General features: G+C 52.6%; 8 protein-coding genes across 8 annotated transcripts; 4 read left to right on the top strand and 4 right to left on the bottom strand.

Annotated features, from left to right (window-relative positions):
* Positions 1 to 724: 724 nt before the first annotated feature.
* Positions 725 to 5,835, bottom strand: QC764_400390 (uncharacterized protein). The gene is made up of 9 exons (XM_062946301.1): positions 5,214 to 5,835; positions 4,295 to 5,079; positions 4,059 to 4,241; positions 3,487 to 3,996; positions 3,076 to 3,429; positions 2,806 to 3,022; positions 2,622 to 2,747; positions 961 to 2,564; positions 725 to 890 (listed from the first exon to the last, which is right to left on the bottom strand). Exons 2-7 carry the CDS (start codon positions 5,045 to 5,047, stop codon positions 2,644 to 2,646), a joined length of 2,121 nt encoding a protein of 706 aa, XP_062799874.1. The 5' UTR covers positions 5,048 to 5,079; positions 5,214 to 5,835; the 3' UTR covers positions 725 to 890; positions 961 to 2,564; positions 2,622 to 2,643.
* QC764_400400 (uncharacterized protein) lies at positions 1,195 to 2,517 on the top strand (the record flags this gene model as incomplete). Its single annotated transcript, XM_062946302.1, has 1 exon — positions 1,195 to 2,517. The coding sequence occupies one exon, from the start codon at positions 1,195 to 1,197 to the stop codon at positions 2,515 to 2,517; it is 1,323 nt and encodes a 440-aa protein (XP_062799875.1).
* On the top strand, positions 5,295 to 7,294 carry QC764_400380 (uncharacterized protein). The gene is made up of 3 exons (XM_062946300.1): positions 5,295 to 5,898; positions 5,959 to 6,884; positions 6,942 to 7,294. The coding sequence occupies exons 1-3, from the start codon at positions 5,736 to 5,738 to the stop codon at positions 7,218 to 7,220; spliced, it is 1,368 nt and encodes a 455-aa protein (XP_062799873.1). The 5' UTR covers positions 5,295 to 5,735; the 3' UTR covers positions 7,221 to 7,294.
* Positions 7,223 to 8,519, bottom strand: QC764_400370 (uncharacterized protein). Its single transcript, XM_062946299.1, has 2 exons — positions 8,035 to 8,519; positions 7,223 to 7,980 (listed from the first exon to the last, which is right to left on the bottom strand). Exons 1-2 carry the CDS (start codon positions 8,337 to 8,339, stop codon positions 7,356 to 7,358), a joined length of 930 nt encoding a protein of 309 aa, XP_062799872.1. The 5' UTR covers positions 8,340 to 8,519; the 3' UTR covers positions 7,223 to 7,355.
* A 236-nt stretch (positions 8,520 to 8,755) lies between these two features.
* Positions 8,756 to 9,904, top strand: QC764_400360 (uncharacterized protein; the record flags this gene model as incomplete). Its single annotated transcript, XM_062946298.1, has 1 exon — positions 8,756 to 9,904. One exon carries the CDS (start codon positions 8,756 to 8,758, stop codon positions 9,902 to 9,904), a length of 1,149 nt encoding a protein of 382 aa, XP_062799871.1.
* Positions 9,905 to 10,289: 385 nt separating this feature from the next.
* On the bottom strand, positions 10,290 to 11,048 carry QC764_400355 (uncharacterized protein; the record flags this gene model as incomplete). Its single annotated transcript, XM_062946297.1, has 2 exons — positions 10,290 to 10,683; positions 10,708 to 11,048. 2 exons carry the CDS (start codon positions 11,046 to 11,048, stop codon positions 10,290 to 10,292), a joined length of 735 nt encoding a protein of 244 aa, XP_062799870.1.
* Positions 11,049 to 11,298: 250 nt separating this feature from the next.
* On the bottom strand, positions 11,299 to 12,567 carry QC764_400350 (uncharacterized protein). Its single transcript, XM_062946296.1, has 2 exons — positions 12,016 to 12,567; positions 11,299 to 11,950 (listed from the first exon to the last, which is right to left on the bottom strand). Exons 1-2 carry the CDS (start codon positions 12,424 to 12,426, stop codon positions 11,453 to 11,455), a joined length of 909 nt encoding a protein of 302 aa, XP_062799869.1. The 5' UTR covers positions 12,427 to 12,567; the 3' UTR covers positions 11,299 to 11,452.
* Positions 12,568 to 14,723: 2,156 nt separating this feature from the next.
* Positions 14,724 to 16,125, top strand: QC764_400330 (uncharacterized protein). The gene is made up of 2 exons (XM_062946295.1): positions 14,724 to 15,342; positions 15,411 to 16,125. The coding sequence occupies exons 1-2, from the start codon at positions 15,186 to 15,188 to the stop codon at positions 16,001 to 16,003; spliced, it is 750 nt and encodes a 249-aa protein (XP_062799868.1). The 5' UTR covers positions 14,724 to 15,185; the 3' UTR covers positions 16,004 to 16,125.
* The last annotated feature ends 967 nt before the right edge of the window (positions 16,126 to 17,092 follow it).

Genomic DNA, 17,092 nt, shown 5'->3' with positions numbered 1-17,092 from the left:
TCAGAGTTTCCCGGTGCAAGCATAATATGGCTGCCTACCTAGATAGGAACTTTAAGCATGCTTTACTTTTCAGTTACACACGTAAGGCTGTAGGCTTGATCCTTCAACTTAGGTCTTGCTTACCTTGGCTTTTATTTCCGAGTATTGTTCTGATTGTTTCTAACACTTGCTTGAGTCATGGTCTCACTGAAGTATACATCGATGCTTACGGTCCAGATACCTAAGGTACAGATTGATTTAAAGTCAGTCGGTGTAGAAAGTGGCCTAGTCCGTGGACGGGATGTTTACCGTGCTTCCAAGTCAGACTTTCTTGGTCCTGCAGATAATTTGTTGTCAGCTCTTGTAGGTGCTTGTACAGCCTGAGTTCCTCGTAAAAGGCTGCTTACTCACTTACCTAGTGTGCTGTCGTCTCGGTCATGCCAATTACATAAAACCAGGAGTAATAGACAGTGGGAGACTGAAATGAAACTAGTATTGTGTCACAGGACTTATATCAAATCTGTACACGTGAGAATGTACGCACCTGCGCGTTGTCGGAAGCCCGGCGTGGTGTGAGATGTTACTCCCACCTCTCACTTCTTCAGTTCTTGATCATTCAAGTGGGCTGACGGTTCCCATTCTAAAGACGCATGGTGGATGCTTGAGCAATAGTTCTTGACAGACAAATTTCGTCACAAGTTTTAGTCAAAACCCTTCAAGTTCTCCAGGTCTGGCTAATCCAGCACACGACGGGGTAAGATACGGTCTTGTTGTTCTATAATAATAATGTGATACTCAACACACTGAAAGGCCAATGTGATGATCTAACTCCTCATGGCCCCCAAGTCATCCAGTGGACTCGTCCAGACCATCAGCCCACGGCACCTCACTCGACAGGCAGGCGGCCGACACTTTGAAGGTCAGCCCAATCGCCGACTGAAAGCACACCTTAGGCCTTGGCTTGTATCCACAATAGCTCACTGGTGATAATGATTACCTCCGAGTGGCTTGCGTCACTGATGGAGCAGGTATCTGAGGCCTATGTGAGGCTGTTGAGATTTCGGTCATCCTGAAATAGTCTATAAGAGCTGAAGAAATGCTCGACCGGAGTTCTGTCTCTTTCTCCATGCCAGCCATCTTGTCACAAGACCAATACACCAACACGCCCAGCTTCCATTTTCCATGTCAACTCCTTAGTCGGATAAGGTACGCAACATGACCATGCTCAGTGATGCCACTACTGCTCCGGCACCCTATTACTCTCAGGGTCTGCGTGCCCGCTTCAACATCGATCGTGTCCGGCTCGAACAAGCGGACGTAGATGCTCGCCTGAACGGAGGCAAATGCGCGGACATTGAGTATGAAGTCGACGAAGCCAAATACCGTGCTCGGTCGACAGCTCGTGTCAAAGCAGGCGGTCTTCCCACCTCGGTGCCTGACGGCTGGCCAACAAAGCTCTCAGGACCCCTGGTCTGGACCTCAAACTCATTCCCTTCTGAAGACGAATACGTCTACCACCTCACCCCGTCTGACAAGACCGAGATTCTGGCCGCCCTCACCTTCTTCAAATCCCACAACCTCGACTCTCAGAAAGTGACCAAATACCTCTTCCCTCTTCCCGACCTTGGCCCGATCTTGTCCGGCATCTGCAACGACATCTATCTCGGCAAAGGCTTTTACATCGTCCGCGGTCTTGACCCCGACGACTACCCCCTCGCCGACCTGACCGCCATCTACCTCGGCCTCTCGTCTTACGTCGCCTCCCGGCGCGGCCGCCAGGACCAGCGCGGCTCGATGCTCATCCACGTCATGCAGCGGGGGGATCAATCCGCTGAGTCCACTCTCCACGACAGCATCTACTCCTCCGACAAACCCTTCCACACCGACACCGTAACCGACACACTCTGTCTCTTCACCCAAGAGCTCGCCTCTTCAGGCGGCAGATCCACCTTTGCCTCAGCCTGGACAGTCTACAACGAGCTCGCGGCCACCCGCCCGGACCTCATCCACACCCTCGCCTCCCCCGACTGGCCGTTTGACACCTACGGCCGCGACCCCCCTTTTTACCGCCGGGCACTGATGTATTTTCACGACCACCGCCTCATCACCTCTTTTTCCCGCCGTCTTCTCGTCGGCCACGCACCCTTCACCCCGCGGAGCAAGGCTATTCCAGGGTTGACAGAGGCGCAAGCCGAGGCCCTCGACGCGGTTCATTTTATCGCCAAGAAACATGAGATCAAACCCCGGATGGAGAGGGGTGACATCAGGTTTGTGAACAACCTCGGCTTGCTTCACAGAAGAGAAGCGTTTGAGAATGTACAGGGGAGTAAACCGAGGCATCTGGTGAGGATCTGGCTGAATAATGATGAGGGAATGTGCTGGAACCTGCCTCGGCCGTTGAGGCTGGCTTGGGCGAGGGTGTTTGATGATGATTTTGAGGAGGAGGGGAGTGATAAGAGGGGGAGGTACTGGGACTATGCTCCGTTGAGGCACCCCGTGACGGGGAGGGTGTTGAATACGGGTGGTTCCTGTGACTGAGGAATCTTCTCCGATAGTGCTTATTCAGCAGGTCTGTTCTTCTTGATCCTTTGGGCGGTGGTTTAGTTTTTGCTTCCGTGTATTTGGAACGGGCTTTGTCCTACATCTAGGTCTTTATTCTTCTCCTCACTCGTTTTGTTTTGGCCTCCACTCCTGGTCATAGAGCATAGAAACCCAGTACAAATCGTGACCGACGTCTTCCTGTTCTCGGACAGTTCTCATGGTGCTTTCTGTGCTTATATGTCAGTGTTGTGACATCAACGGTGGGAAAATGAAGAGACCCCATACGTCTTGCGCTGTCTTTGACCATCTCGGCTGTCATTCTCACAAAGCTGACCTGCTCCTCGGTCAAATTTGCTGCCTTGGCCAGATCACTTCTTCCATCTTTTGTATGCAGTGGCAGCGAAAAGGGAACGACCCCTCGGTTGATGTAGTGAAAGTGGGCAAGCATCGTCTGGGCACCACAGTGATGTTCTCTGATACTGGCTGGGTTGGCGTATTTACCCTATTTGTTCAGTCAGCCCTATTCGGGATATGTACAGGGTAGTTGACACTGACAGGTATCCTAAACTGCCTCGCGGTTTCCTCGTCCCGCTTGGTGATCATGGCGCAGCTGTGCAACAACACAAACATTGTCAAATAAATGGTTAACCAGTATTCTCTCTTTTTCGCCAACACCAAGTCGTTCAGCTGTTTCAACACCGCCCTGCTCCATGGTCTTAGAAAGGTAGTGTAGTTGATGCACTCAAATTGTGCCGTCATCAACAAGGGCATCATGACGCGGTTGTCGTAAAGCGGGTGCGGAGTGCCTCCAAGCTTGTCGTCTCCGCAGATGTACACTGGTGAGCTTGTCATGCGGCACACAACCCAAAGACGGAATGTGTTTGACAGGAGGGTTTGTTCTTGTTTTGTCTGTGATCCATCAGCATGTCAAGATGAACTGGAACGTTGTTTCAATATCAAACTCACCCTCGCCAATCCAACCTGCCTGAAAGCCATCAAATACGTCCCCCACAGCAGCTCATCTCGCCCCACCATGGCTGTGATGAAGCTGTGGACATTTCCATCTACAAAGCCCCTCATGTTCTCCGCTGTGGCCTTCATATCCGCTACTGCAAACCTCGGCAACGGGACTTTTATTACTGTCCCTTCCACAGGGTCGGTAACCTCGTCTTCCAAGATGTCGCCAGCGGTGGGAATGAACTCTCTGACCTGAAATGCAAATTGTGTTGGAACGTTGAGGTGGCTGACCATGATGGTTCTGATACGAGAAGAGGGTGCCCAGTCGGACGACCAAATGTCGACAATGTCCATGCTTTGCCAGCGACGACTGAGGATCTGCCAGGGGGCCTTTTGTTCGCGATAGAGGGAAGCTTCCGTAATAATGTAGCGGTAGCATGGCATCTTGCTCACTGTTGGGCCAGTCATAAGTTGACACGTGAGGCAGGGTCCGGAAGGGAAGGAAGGGTTTGGAAGGCACTGATGGGGAAGAGGCGGTCAGAATTCGTTCTAGTCCGTGGTACCTAGATAAGAAGACATACACGCCCTTTGTTCATACGACACCTGATACATGACTTTAGTTGGCGAGTCAGGGCCGTGCTGCGTTTCTTGGCTTCGTCGGTAAAAGCACCCCGTTTCTTCGGTTTGGGTTTATCGATGGGGTTGACCTTGCTGCTCGGCGGACTCTCGCCAACCGGCTTTGTTTTCTTTCTGCGACGGATTCGCTGGAACAGGTTAGTGTATCTTTCAAGAGGCTAGTCGTTATCGTTGTACTCACTGGCGGAAGACCCCACACTTTGCTTGGTCCAAGTACGGGGGCAGTCTTGGTGACTGCTGGTTGCGAAATAGGTGTTTTGGACAACGCATGGCCTTCAAGGTGTGTGCTTGCGTGATCGCGGCCGTCATGGTCGTAGAAATATGCAGAGTCTTTCAAGTCAAAAGATTGGGCATGCTCCAGCTCCTCGGCCTTCTCTTCGGAATGTTCAGGGGGAGTGACGGTCCAAGGAGAGGTGGCTGTAGGTGTGCCCTGTGCCTTCCCACAATCCGATGGCCAGGAATCATCCTCAGTAAACGGTGACACCAAAGCCTCTGATTCTAGACTTCGCTGAAGGCAGCTTGGGACTTCCTCCCGAGGTGATGGGGCATATTCCTTGAGATGACCTTTCTTCCCTGTGGTGTCATGCCGCCCAGCCTCGGCAAGTAAGTCCCAGTTGGGATATGGCCTCAAGGGACTTGTATTCAACCCCCGACAAGGCCCGCCAAGATAGGGCGACCATGATTCAAAACCTGTGGACCAGTGAGTCCCATTCAGGTTTTCGGTTGCGTCCTGTTGGGTGAACAGTGGATGACGGTGGTCTGGCCAACCACGATAACTGATGAAGACTTCTTGTCGAGAACTCATGTTGCCATGAGAATTGTTGCCGTTGTGGCTGGAACCCGAACTGCTTGCTGTCCACCCCGTGTTATCTGATGAAGGCCGTGGGACTGCTGGTGACCCGGGATTTGGAGAACCCATTGCTGCTGAGTTCATTGCCAAGGAATTTGAGGAATTCCTGGGTGCTGCTGACATGCATCTGTCTTAGTCAGACCAATCATCTGATAGGGACCTAGAACAAAAAGAAAACGCCCATAAATTTCAGGCAGCAACTTATAACCGAGTAATGGAGCTAGGTGAGGATAAATTGACTGAATGGTACCTAGGTGTTATGAATGGCGTTGTTCTGGTAAGGGGTTTACGGTGTGCCGCCGCCGGTGGAATTCTGCTGTATCATGATGTTCATCAACTGCTGTGAGAGTTCTATCTGCCGCTTGGTGACGGTGGAATGTCGCATTGTGTCGGGACAGTCAGCGAGCTACCTGGCAACTCGCCCTGAGGTGAGAACCTGCCTTCCTGCAACACGGGCGATAAGATAAGGCTTGTGTTCGTGCCAAGGCTGGCCCACAATTGAGGCCAAAGTAGGATTTGGATCTCGATCAATGACGTCGGCCGTTCCTTTTCGCCTGCTTCTTTCAACCACCATCGACAATGACGGGGAAACATCGTCATACCCTCTACAGCACTGGCCCAATCGGAGTCCTATCTTGCAACCGTCTGACGCCATGGATCTAGCAACACCGGTGATTAAAGGTACCAGTGGCCCTCAGCACTTGGGGCCCTTGACCTCCATTCCACCACAGGACACGCGAATCGAACACGACAGCCACAATACTTGGACAAAATGGCAACAGCAGAAGCAGCCTATGCCGTCGAGAAGGCCATCGGCCACGATGACAATAACATCATCCAGCAGGATGTCTCCAACTTCAACCAGAAGGGCACCGGCGACCCTAACGAGACGATGAAAGCTCTAGTATGGCAGACCAAGCAAAAGGTCGAGATTGGTATGTTTGCGTCCGCCAATTCTCCCCAAGAATAATCGCTAACGACCACATCAACAACAGTTGACGTTCCCAAACCAAAAATCATCGAGCCCCGCGACGTCATCCTCAAGGTGACCGGCACCACCGTTTGCGGTTCCGATCTTCATCTGCTCCACGGCGCCGTCCTCCAAATGCACAAGGGCGATATCCTCGGCCACGAATTCTGCGGTGTCGTCGACCAGGTCGGCTCCGCCGTCCGCGACAAGGTTCAGGTTGGCAAGCGATACGTTGTCTCCTTCCAGATTGCCTGCGGTGACTGCTTCTTCTGCAAGCAGAAGCTTTCGTCGCAGTGCGAAACGACCAACTCGAACACCACCACCAAGGCCATGTACGGAGGGAGGACAGCTGGCATCTTTGGGTATTCGCATCTGACGGGTGGTTTTGCCGGTGGTCAAGCCGAGTATGTGAGGGTCCCGCTGGGCGACGTAAACTTGCTGGAGATTCCAGATGATGTTCCAGATGAGAAGGCGTTGTGGCTATCTGATGTTTTGCCGACGGCTTACAATGCTGTCAAGGATACTGCCGTATACCCCGGTGATGTGGTGACTATCTTCGGTGCCGGGCCTGTTGGGCAGATGGCGGGTGTTTTTGCAGTCGGCGAGGGTGCCAGCAAGGTTATCTTTGTCGATACCGAGCCCAGGCTGTCGATCATCAAGTCGAGATGGCCCAAGCAGCACCGGGACAAGATTGAGGTGCTGGATTTCAAGCAGCTCAGCTTTGGGGTGACCAGCAAGGACACCGTGGTGAGCAAGTTGAAGGAGTTGACAGGTGGGCGTGGCCCAGACGTTGCTATCGAGTGCGCCGCTGGAGAGTACGCCAAGGGCTGGATGCACTGGCTGGAAATGAGCTTGGGAGCCGAGACGGACACGAGTGAAATCATCAATGAGATGATTGAGGGTGTGAGGAACTACGGTCGTGCCGGTGTTACTGGTGTCTATGTTGGATACGTATGCTTTACTCCTCTACGATTATAATTGTTGCCAGCATGCTAACCCTCATCACAGACAAACCACTTCAACATTGGATCTTTGATGCAGCGCGGCATCCGCCTGATTGGCAACGGCCAGGCCCCCGTGCACAAGTACTGGGAGGAGTTGCTAGAGAAGATTAAGACGGGCGAGCTCGACCCGGTGCAGATGATTTCGCATCGTGTCCGCCTCGAGGACTTGGACAAGGTCTACTACAAATTTGACAACAAGGAGGACGGCATGCAGAAGGTGTTTGTTGAGACCAAGTTCTCGCATCCACGAGCGGCTGGGACGCCAGAGCTGACCAAATACTAGTCTGTATTTTGATACTGGGAAGCATTGAGGAGTTAGTTGTTACCATTTACATGTGCCCCAAGCGTGAACCCATCGACGTCGTGTCCAAAGTTGAGGTAGACCCCACTGCCTGGTGGAGGACTAGACGTGTAAACATCAAGCACCGAGTCCGTGACCCCCCTTGTACCCACTCACCTCCGCTTCCCTCCACCCTTCCCGCTCCAACAAACCCCCATCCTCCAACCGGAAAACTTCCACCTTCAACGGCCGGCAACACTTCTCCATCTCCTTCTCGCTATCCGCCCCAAAGCCCCAGAGGCTCAAATCCCCCCCGGGGCAAGTACTCAACCCCATCAGCACATCCACCTCGGCCAGAAACTCAATGTAGTCCCCCTTTTCCGCCGGGCAAGCACTCATACAATACCTTCCCTTCTCATCCAGCCCCGTAACCTGAAACAAATTAATCACATCATGCACGTCCCTCTCTTCTAAGCCAAACTCACTGACGGCTCGGACAAGGTTGCTATGGCAGTGATGATTGTAGCTTTGGCCCCCAGACAAGAGATGGTTGATGTAGGGGTCGCACCTTGTACCGAGGAGATCGTGGACGCGTCCGCCGTTGGAGTCGGTGCCGTACCAGGATAGAGAGTCGGAGAGGATGGTGAGGAGGGGGCGCATGTAGGGGAGGCAGGACCAGAGACGGTCGTGCGTGGTGAGGTGGGTGGAGTGGAGCTGGCGGGTGCGAGAGGCCCAGAAGCGTTCGGAGGGGTTGTGTTGATTCCTACTGGGGGTTAGTCGATGGGCAGACGATGATATCTCGAGGGGTCAAGCGCACCAGATGTTCAGATCACCTACTTGAGGTCCTTCGGGTGTGCTGATGCGGATGACGGAGCCGGCGGAGGCAGTCCAAGCTTTGCCTGAGCGGATGGGGATGGTAAAGCTCTGTTCCAGGACCCGAGGAGCAGATTGGATCTTGGAGTACAGCTCTTTGCCGACAGCCAGAGGCGAGTTGGGGCTGGTCGGGAGGTAGGCTGGCACAGGAGGTGGAAGCTGGCGCCGAGAGGCCAGGCGAACGGCATCAGCTTCAGAAAGAACTGAGTCGGTGGACATGGTGAGTGCACCTAAGTGTCTTCGGGACATTGACACAGTGATGCAAATTTGTGGAATTTCAACACTTTGTGAGGGCTCGATATCTCCTTGGTATTTCCATTGCGTCAATAGACGCGAACCCCGCACCGATCAGTCACGTCTCGGGATGCTTGAACATAAACATTGTGTCCCTAGCATGTATGTAAATGAAATTACAAGAGGTAAGACACAGCATAACTATCTCAACAGCTGCCAGATATCATAATTCTAGATGTGTTATGCAATGTAAGTACTTGAAGTGACGCGACATTGTCAGGTGATCCCGGACAATTCCGCCTCTGAGCCAAGAGTGCACCCTCGCTATCGTCCAAATAGGGGCTAGGTAGGAGGCCTCGACAAGACTACCTTTACCTGCTGCAGTATTTACCGATCTTCTATCATCAGTTACCCGATTTCTATACCTCACCATGGACGCCCTTTGTGAAGATATGCATGTATTCGAAATAGTGTCCGACCGCGAGGAATGGTCAGACGCCGAATGGAATGGACGGGTGCCCAGAGGATCTTGGAAACGCTGCAGCGATTGCAGAACCAAAACCAATGTTTGCGAACAATGCAAGTTTTGGCTGGAAAACTATGGCTGTCCTCGACCAGATACCACAACAAACAACGTTTCATCGCCTAAAGCAACCGAAACCGAAACCTGGGGCTCTCCATCTACACGACCATATATTTCATCCACACAACAAGTCCGGCATCAGATACCGAATCGAAGGAACAGCGTTTTGTCGGATCATGGGTTTGGATCATGGAGTCTTGAATCAGAGGCAGCCTTGGCTACGTCCTGGACCTCTGTCTCGAAATCCCCGTCTTCATTCACCACCGAGGAGGAACACCGCGCGGGATTCGACATTCATCGAGAGTTCGAGCAGGATCACAGCTTAGACCAAAGCTACATCAACGTTGCTCCATTCCCACCCAGGCTGCCTCTGTACGGGTCCGCTGAGTTCACCAATGAAGTCGCGTCACACACTGCTTTGAGCCCTGTGGTATATTCACAAGAAACAGAAATACTACAGACACATGGAAGCATGAGGGTATATCAAGGAGAACACCGCGATGTGTACCACTGCGGTCAACTACCAAACACAACCTTCTTCGACTCAAGAACATCAAACAGTTCTATTTACACCCGCACCACCACCATCACTTCGCGCACCCGTCTTCGGAAACAAGCATCCAAGCACAAGCCTAATCCCCCATCGCCCTTCGACTCTGGGTACATTCATGTTATCTTTTCCTGGTCTCACGCCCTTTCTACTAGCCACGTTAGAGGTCTCTGGGCACCTCGCCCTTTCCAGACAGACAAGCTAGACAGCAGCTGGCGCTGGAAAGGTTACAAGCGAGTTATCTTGAGATATTACGGGCTGCCTGGGCTTGTGGAAGTCCAAGGGCGGGGTTGGGGCGGAAGTGTCAAAGGGGGCGAGGTAGGACTGTCCATCGTGTTTGTTGAGTGGCCGAAAGTTTTGTGGAATTGGGTTACAAGTTGGATAAATGACGAGGTAGAAGTGTTATGCGGACGCCCGAGGATAGGAAACGAAGGAGACGTGGAATGACTTTGGTACGGCAAGATCTCAGCCCAAACTGTTGATGATGTTGTCCACGTTCGCAAACTTGAACTCTTCCATTGTCTCCTTCCACAACCGAGCAGATATGACCTCCCCTTCGCCCGTGTAAATAATGGGAGCCATGCTATCTCCAACCAGTCAGCCATATCCTCTTTTTTTCCCCGAAGAGATATTTCTGAAACGTTGGAAAAGACTTACGGTACCACTTTCTGAAAGGACAAAAACTCCCCATGCGTGTCCTCCCCACACCCCGCTGCCGCATACGTGACCATTCTCGCCGCCACAGCCGAGCTATTTCCCACCCACATCTTGATCCTCTGCATTATTGCCGCCGTGGTCGTCTTCTTAAATTCGCGGTCAAACTCGGAGTCATTCACCATGCCAGGCGACGCGCCCCATTGATGACCGCAATCTTGACGGGCGCTCGTTTTGCCAGCTCCCGCAAAAAAAACTGACCGAGAAGCTTCGAGGTAAACATCCCATCTGCCAAGTCCACGTCCTCCTCCGGCTTGTCAAGCGTCTCAAGAATGGGGATCTTTTTGCCAAGTGGGAGCTTTGCCCAAGCTGATGCTTCGGAGGAGGTAAACGTGATGCGGGTCGGAGCGGGTCGATTCGCTCTTGTCTTGTTGACCACTGGGAGCAACAGGGTAGCCAGCAGCGCAGTGGAAAGGTAGTTCACCTGAAGTGTCTCATCGTGTCTCGTTTCTGGGCGGAAAGCACGCTTGGACGGGACCCCCATCGCGGCGTTCAGCATAATGATGTCGAGTCTCTCCAGCGTCTCTTTTGCTCACTTTGCAAACGACAGAACAGAGCCATGATCGAAAAGGTCGAGCTTCCAGACTTCGACAGTGGCGCCAGATTCACGTTTGGTTCCATCAGGCTTGAGAGCAAGCTTTTGTACAGCAGCGGCGCCTTTAGCTTCGTCTCGAACGGCAAGGATCAGCCTGGTCAGACCAAGGTCGAGAAATTGCCGGCTGACTTCGAAGCCGACGCCCGAGTTGGCTCCTGTTACGATGGCAGTGTGGCCGGCAAGGTTGACGCTATGAACTGGGGCTGGTCTGAAGGTGGCTTGGTGGTAAAGGTAGCGGGGGAGGCTGGCCTGCTTGGAAGGGGTGATGTCGTAATAGACCATGATGGCGGGATAGAGGAGATATCACTGAGGAAGACAACTAGACGGATACCTACCTGCACGTTGTATAGGTACCTAGGTGCTAGACAGACACAAATTGCCCTCCTTTTCCCGAACCATCTGTAACCAACCAAACACACAGTGCAGATTTTAATCGGGATAGGAGCTCACTTCATGTTACATCACGAGCGGGACCTGAGTTTGGCAGGCATTGTTGGTTTTGGAAGAGGCACGAAAGTGTACATATAAGGTAGGTAAGCACGTGTTATTGACCAAGGTACCTCTCGATTGACCAATAACAACCTGGAAATGTTGGGGGAAACCTTTCCCCAGAGAGCTGTGCCTCATTTCTCCTGGTTATCTCAGCCAGTCTCCTCCCCCTGTCACACTATGAATGACTGAATCCTTCAGGGCACACATTGCGAATACCAATCGTTGCTAAACTTGCAAGTTCCCTCCGCACACCGTGTCGGGCCCGTCCAGCCATTCCCTCCACATTGACCCCAAAGAGGCGCCGTGCCACCACCTGGAGATGGGTTGGTGACTGGCGGATTCGACGGGGCCGGGTTAGGCGCCGGCGAGCTCCCGCCACCGCTGCCACCTGTCCAAACCGCATGCTTGCCAACGTTGGTATAAGGATACGACCGCGCGCCATAAATAAAGAAACGCAATGCCGGATCATTCGAGTCGTAGAGTCCGGGGATCTTCACCATGGGTCCCGGTTTACCGTTGCCATTGCCGCCGACTTCAATCTGTGCGCAAGTGAAGTAGAACTCTGTGTCACCGCTTTGGGCACCGTGCAGGGCAATGTGCTCGACGCGGACGAGATATTGACCGGGGGGGGTGTCGCGGGGGAGGGTGAACTGGACGGTGGCAAGGTCCCACGTGCACCAGTCCTTATCGTTCTAACAGCGGACCACTATTGTTAGTATCATGTATATCAGAGACGTGCCCAGCGAGAACGACCTACCAGGTATTGGTTCGGGGCCTTGCAGATGATCATCTGATGAACTTTGAACCAGTCCCCATCACCGCGATAGTTGCGCACATCGCCGGGGGCTTTGGACATGTGGATCGTCAACGGCCCTGGGTGCTGCATCGTCGCGTAGTACCACAGCTGGAAGCCGATGGTATCTCCAGGCATGACCTTGGCCACTTTGGTCTTTCCAGCATTGGCAAAGCTGCCGGAATTGCACCGGAAGTCGTCACTGGGTGCGAGAAACTGTTTCGTGGGCATGATGCCGTTGCTGTTCTCTCGCATGTACTCCCAGTCGCCGGAGAGCTTGCCGTTCACGAGCAGTTTGCTGAAGCGGTAATGGGCCTCAGCGACTGGTGCCGCTGAGAGCACCCAGAGGGCGAGGCTTCCAAGATTCAACTTCATAGCTGGAAAAAGAGGACCAGGATCGTGCTGGTGGGGGAGCTGAATGATAGGCAACTACGAGGAGTGAGGAAACTTTGCCTTTCTTATAGTTGTCACGGCATCCATCGTATCAGCGTCGTTGAAAAAAGGTGTTGTCTACCTACTACCCAGTCATTCTGTTATCATGCACGGTTTTCCTATGGCACAGGTAGGTCGGCACCAGGTGATGGCCAAGATTCGGGATCTCTTCATCTCGACACACCGGTCACTCGCCTTAGGAGCAGTCTGCTACCTAGCCTAGGAGTAGCCAGCAGAGTAGCATCGGGTGCTGATGGACTCGGTACTCAGATCTATGATAGGCGCGCATCATGGCGGCGATTGGCGAACTGCCATAGAACACCAAGCGGGAGCTCCCGATTGCTGGAATTCCGCAGTGAAAATTTTACCAAGAGAGCGAATCGGCGTTGTATTTCCGTAGAACACTCAAAGCGGCTCCTTCCCCGTGCGGATTGAGAGTGAAGTCGGTTCCCTGGCGACGGAGCCGAAGCAAGCCAAGATCTCCAAGTCAGGAACCGAGTCGAGCGTTGCAACATCGCGACCAGCTTTCGGCATTTGCTGCGGAGCGACTCCTCGCGCAAGAATTGCGGAGGGGTGCAGTCGAGGTGGGTGCTTGAACTGCTCCCTCCAGCCATGCTATCAACCTACTTTTCGATATTGTACTGGACGTGACCCGTGGCTGAACCTACCGCGCGTCATCTCCGGCCCGTCGAACAGAAGCTTCCAAGTCTGGTTATGTCATAGACGCGCCTATCACCTTCAGTATAGCGAAATATACCTACCACCTTAAAGAGGACAGAAATTTCGGCCTATTTCCACAATATACCTACACTCGTTGGCACGTCCAGGCTTCTTGTCGCCCAATTCGAGGTTTCATTCTGCTCCCAAACCTTTGAATCATGCTGTCCTTGCCACGACCGCGTACTCGACGAGATTATCGAGTTTGGAACCGTGGTTGTTAAAACTACCAGGTATGGATGGACTAAACTGGTACTTACCTACCTAGGTAGGTATTCAGCTATCATCTGGAATTCCTACTAGTATGCCTCGAACATATCATTGTCAGGGAAAAAGACGATCTCACCGCTACCAACCAGCAACTGACATCAAAGCCCAACTCAAAGCTTTCACATCTTGTTGGCACCATGTGCCGCAAACACTGACCTACATATACGACACGACCCGAGATTGATGTTACTACACTCTTAGTACCCGTGTCGATGTTGGGGGTTCCGAAAATGGAAGCCCAGACCCACCATTTTTGGAACCCCAAAACATCCCCCGTCAAGTACATTTTTGGCGGGACATATGTACTTCTCGAATCCACTATACACCACACAGTACATTCAGCGTGCACCTCGCAGTGGGCGGCGCAGCTCCAAGCAATGCTGATGGGGAGCCTGGGGCGTGAGAATTGTGACAGAATTCTATCGTGGGAAAGTCTGGAAGAAACCCAAGGGTTTTTGCACGTAGTTTGAAAGGAGGGCCAGTGAAGCGGTTGAAACTGGGTGGAGGGCGACATCTGGACACTTGACTAACTCTGAACTGAGCTGAACATTCATGGGGACTGTTGAGTCTTAAGGGAATGAAGACGAGCTGTGGTATATGTCGAGTTATAAGCCTGTCTCTCCCTCCAGAAACTCGAGGCACTTGGCTAGCTTTATGACAAACTTCTACCTGTTGTTAACGGCCTAGCTTAGCGTACTAGACAAGCAACATACTACCTCTTTACCTACATCATTACGATGGCACTTAGTCTGTTGGGATTTTCGATTCTTTCTCTTATTTCGATTCAAAGCTAGAGAGCCTGGGGGGGTGGAGGGGGAGTTCATCATGCAGCGACAACATTGTTGTGGCCGCCAGACGTGCGGCGCTGCATAAGCTAGATTGCGGTATTTTTCGCTATTGGATAGAATACGGGCGATGGGAATCAGAAGGAAATGAAAAGAACGGCCAGAAGAGTGGAAGGCAGATTGAGGACCAGTGTATGAAGTAGATATCAAGAAGGGTTGAGGTTGAGAGCAAGCAGCTTATACCTCAAGCTTCGAACTAAGTGACAAAGTAGACCTCGAAAGGAGGCTTCTGATTGGAGATTTGTGGATCATGTGGGGGCAATCAGAAATCGGAACCCTCAACATCAACACGGATATTACAGCTACCTGCTACAGTCGTCGAGTCTACACTTTTAGCTCATGCTGAACAAATCACTATCTCTTCTATTTCTATTCGAGTGGTTACACACAGAAGCGGGCTGGGCACCGCCGCCACATGCTTAATTTAAACAAGGCCACATTGGTGTGGTTACTCAACCGCAAGGCTCTGGCTTTTGCGTGTCTTGGACAAAGGATCGTGTCGTAAGCGGGACAACTTCAGCCCCGACTGCCTGGGATTCCCTGAATCTTGCAGATACAGGTGTCCAATCCCGATAGAATCCATGGACCAGCCACACTCATAATGTTAGAGAGAGGGCTGCATGCTAATACCAGCAAATCGAATCAGACATCGCTCCGCGGTTCCGGATCAGGGGGGTTGTTCCTGATTTTGACCGTGAGGTGTTGGTATGCAGAACAGGGCCTTGAATGCAAATATGAGTATAAATCCAATAACTGAGCTAAGTGCTCCTCTGTTGGATTATCGTCGATAGATCATCCTCTTGCCCCGTTGTGTTCGGGTTTTCTTGCTCAAAAGTCACTCGTTCGACACCCTCGCTTCAATAGCCCATCATGGTCAGCTCAAAGGCATTCTTTTGCTTGCCATTGGCACTATACTCTTTCTTTGGCTCCGCCCTGGCATCTAGTGATGGCTCGATTGGCAAGCGAGATGCTCATCTCGAAGAACGTCAGCGTTGCCGGACTCCAGGCTGGATTCCTGCCTGCCCCGGTGAGTGACACCCCTAGAACTTTTCTTCGACACGACTGACTGCTGACTTCGCTGGCTTCGATGTCCAGGTCCCTTTCAGTGCGTTCCACCGGGAGCCATCTGCTGCTCCGACGGCGTGACGTACGTAATGCCTCCCCGTAACTGTCCCGACGGCCAAACCCCCCTGGCTACCGCCACCATCAACGACCCAGCCCCTACCATCACCACGCTCATCACCACGGTCCCGGCCTCTACGATTACCGTCATTGACTATACGTGGTACACCTTCACATATTATTACTACTACTATTATTACTCCTATCACGTCGATGCAACCACAACGATCCTTTATTCTACTCTCGTCACAACGTCTACCGGCATCTCTTTGACTGCAACGAACGCTGCCGCAGCCACATCCTTGTACAATGAATATACTAGGACCGTGGTCGTGCCAACTCCTTCTCAGACGGTTACAACTGTTACTAGTGCAGCTGAGACCATCTCCGTTGAGCCTGAGCCGACCCCTACCGCGAGCCTCACTGTCTCGGCGACTGGCAATGGCACTATCAGCCTGGTCCTTCCCACAAGCACTAGCAGCACGCCAGTTCAAGCGGGTGCCGGAAGGAATGGCATTGTTGGAGGTTTCTTGGGTCTGGCCCTTGGGTTCGCCGCGATACTTTAGGGAGGACAGAGTGTGAAGGACAAAATGTGAAGTTGCGGCTCGGTTCCATCATTGTTTTGCCCGTTGATGTGTTTGGGTAGGGTAAGAAGTGCACGCAGCCTCTATCTCACATATTGAAGTAGCCCTAGTCCTCGGATAATAAACCCCCCAGCCCATACAAAACAGCCCCGTTCTTTCCTCTGAGCTGATAATTCTCCCCAACCCCACACATTTCCGGATACTCCTCCTCGTCAAAATAACTCCCTTCCTCCAAGCACCCCTGGTCATCCGACCCCGAGATGATAGAGAAGCCTATACACTCTCGCTCATCTGGCCTCACCCACCGGACAATATCCCCGTGAAAATCCAGCATCAAAAAAAGCGGCTGCCCCGTCTCAAACATGTGCTTATCCGCCACGACAAACCCCCTGTTGATCACCTTCCGCTGAAGCCTCTTCACGTCAAATGCATTCATTACTTTCTTTTCCCACTCTTCCAGACTACGGCCCTCCGTTGGAACAGGGCGATACTTCCTCATCCACTCCCTCAAATCGTTTCGGACCTCTTCCCATTCACGCCCTTTTGTCACATCCGCAATATTCTTGCGATCATAATAAAACGAAGCATCCACGCTAGTCGCCAGCTCGGGTAGCAGCATCAAGACCTTGTGCACCATCTCCTGCCACGGCATGGCATCCGGAAAGTCAAACAATTCCCTATCGTTGAGCGTGCGTTGAGGTGAAGCAATTTCGTCATACATGTAGAACATGTCACTCTTGTCGATGAGCTCCCTCCATCTTTTAGCCGCCGTTTCTGCCTCGGCTGGATCCGTGGGGTAGTATGTCCGGACCCAGACAGCGTCGTCGGCAATGTCAGCCCTTGAGTCTTTGTTGGACCAGAGAGTGTGTGCCACGACGCGGATGGCCTGTGGGCGCCAACGGGCGAGGATGGTGTCGATTTCTTGCTGAGTGGGATGGTGCAGGTCGAGGACTGAGCCGTCGAAGCGGTCAATGACGGTGTCCCATTCGCGAGGGATGGTGGGGAGGGAGAGGAATCGGGTTATGAGCGATCTGGTCTGGTCGGAGGGGGGGAGGGGAGAGGAGTGGTCCC

Source organism: Podospora pseudoanserina, chromosome 4, assembly GCF_035222485.1.
Source record: "Podospora pseudoanserina strain CBS 124.78 chromosome 4, whole genome shotgun sequence".
Classification (NCBI taxonomy): domain Eukaryota; kingdom Fungi; phylum Ascomycota; class Sordariomycetes; order Sordariales; family Podosporaceae; genus Podospora; species Podospora pseudoanserina.
Note: the sequence above shows the minus strand (reverse complement) of the source record. Positions and strands in the feature narration are given on the sequence as shown.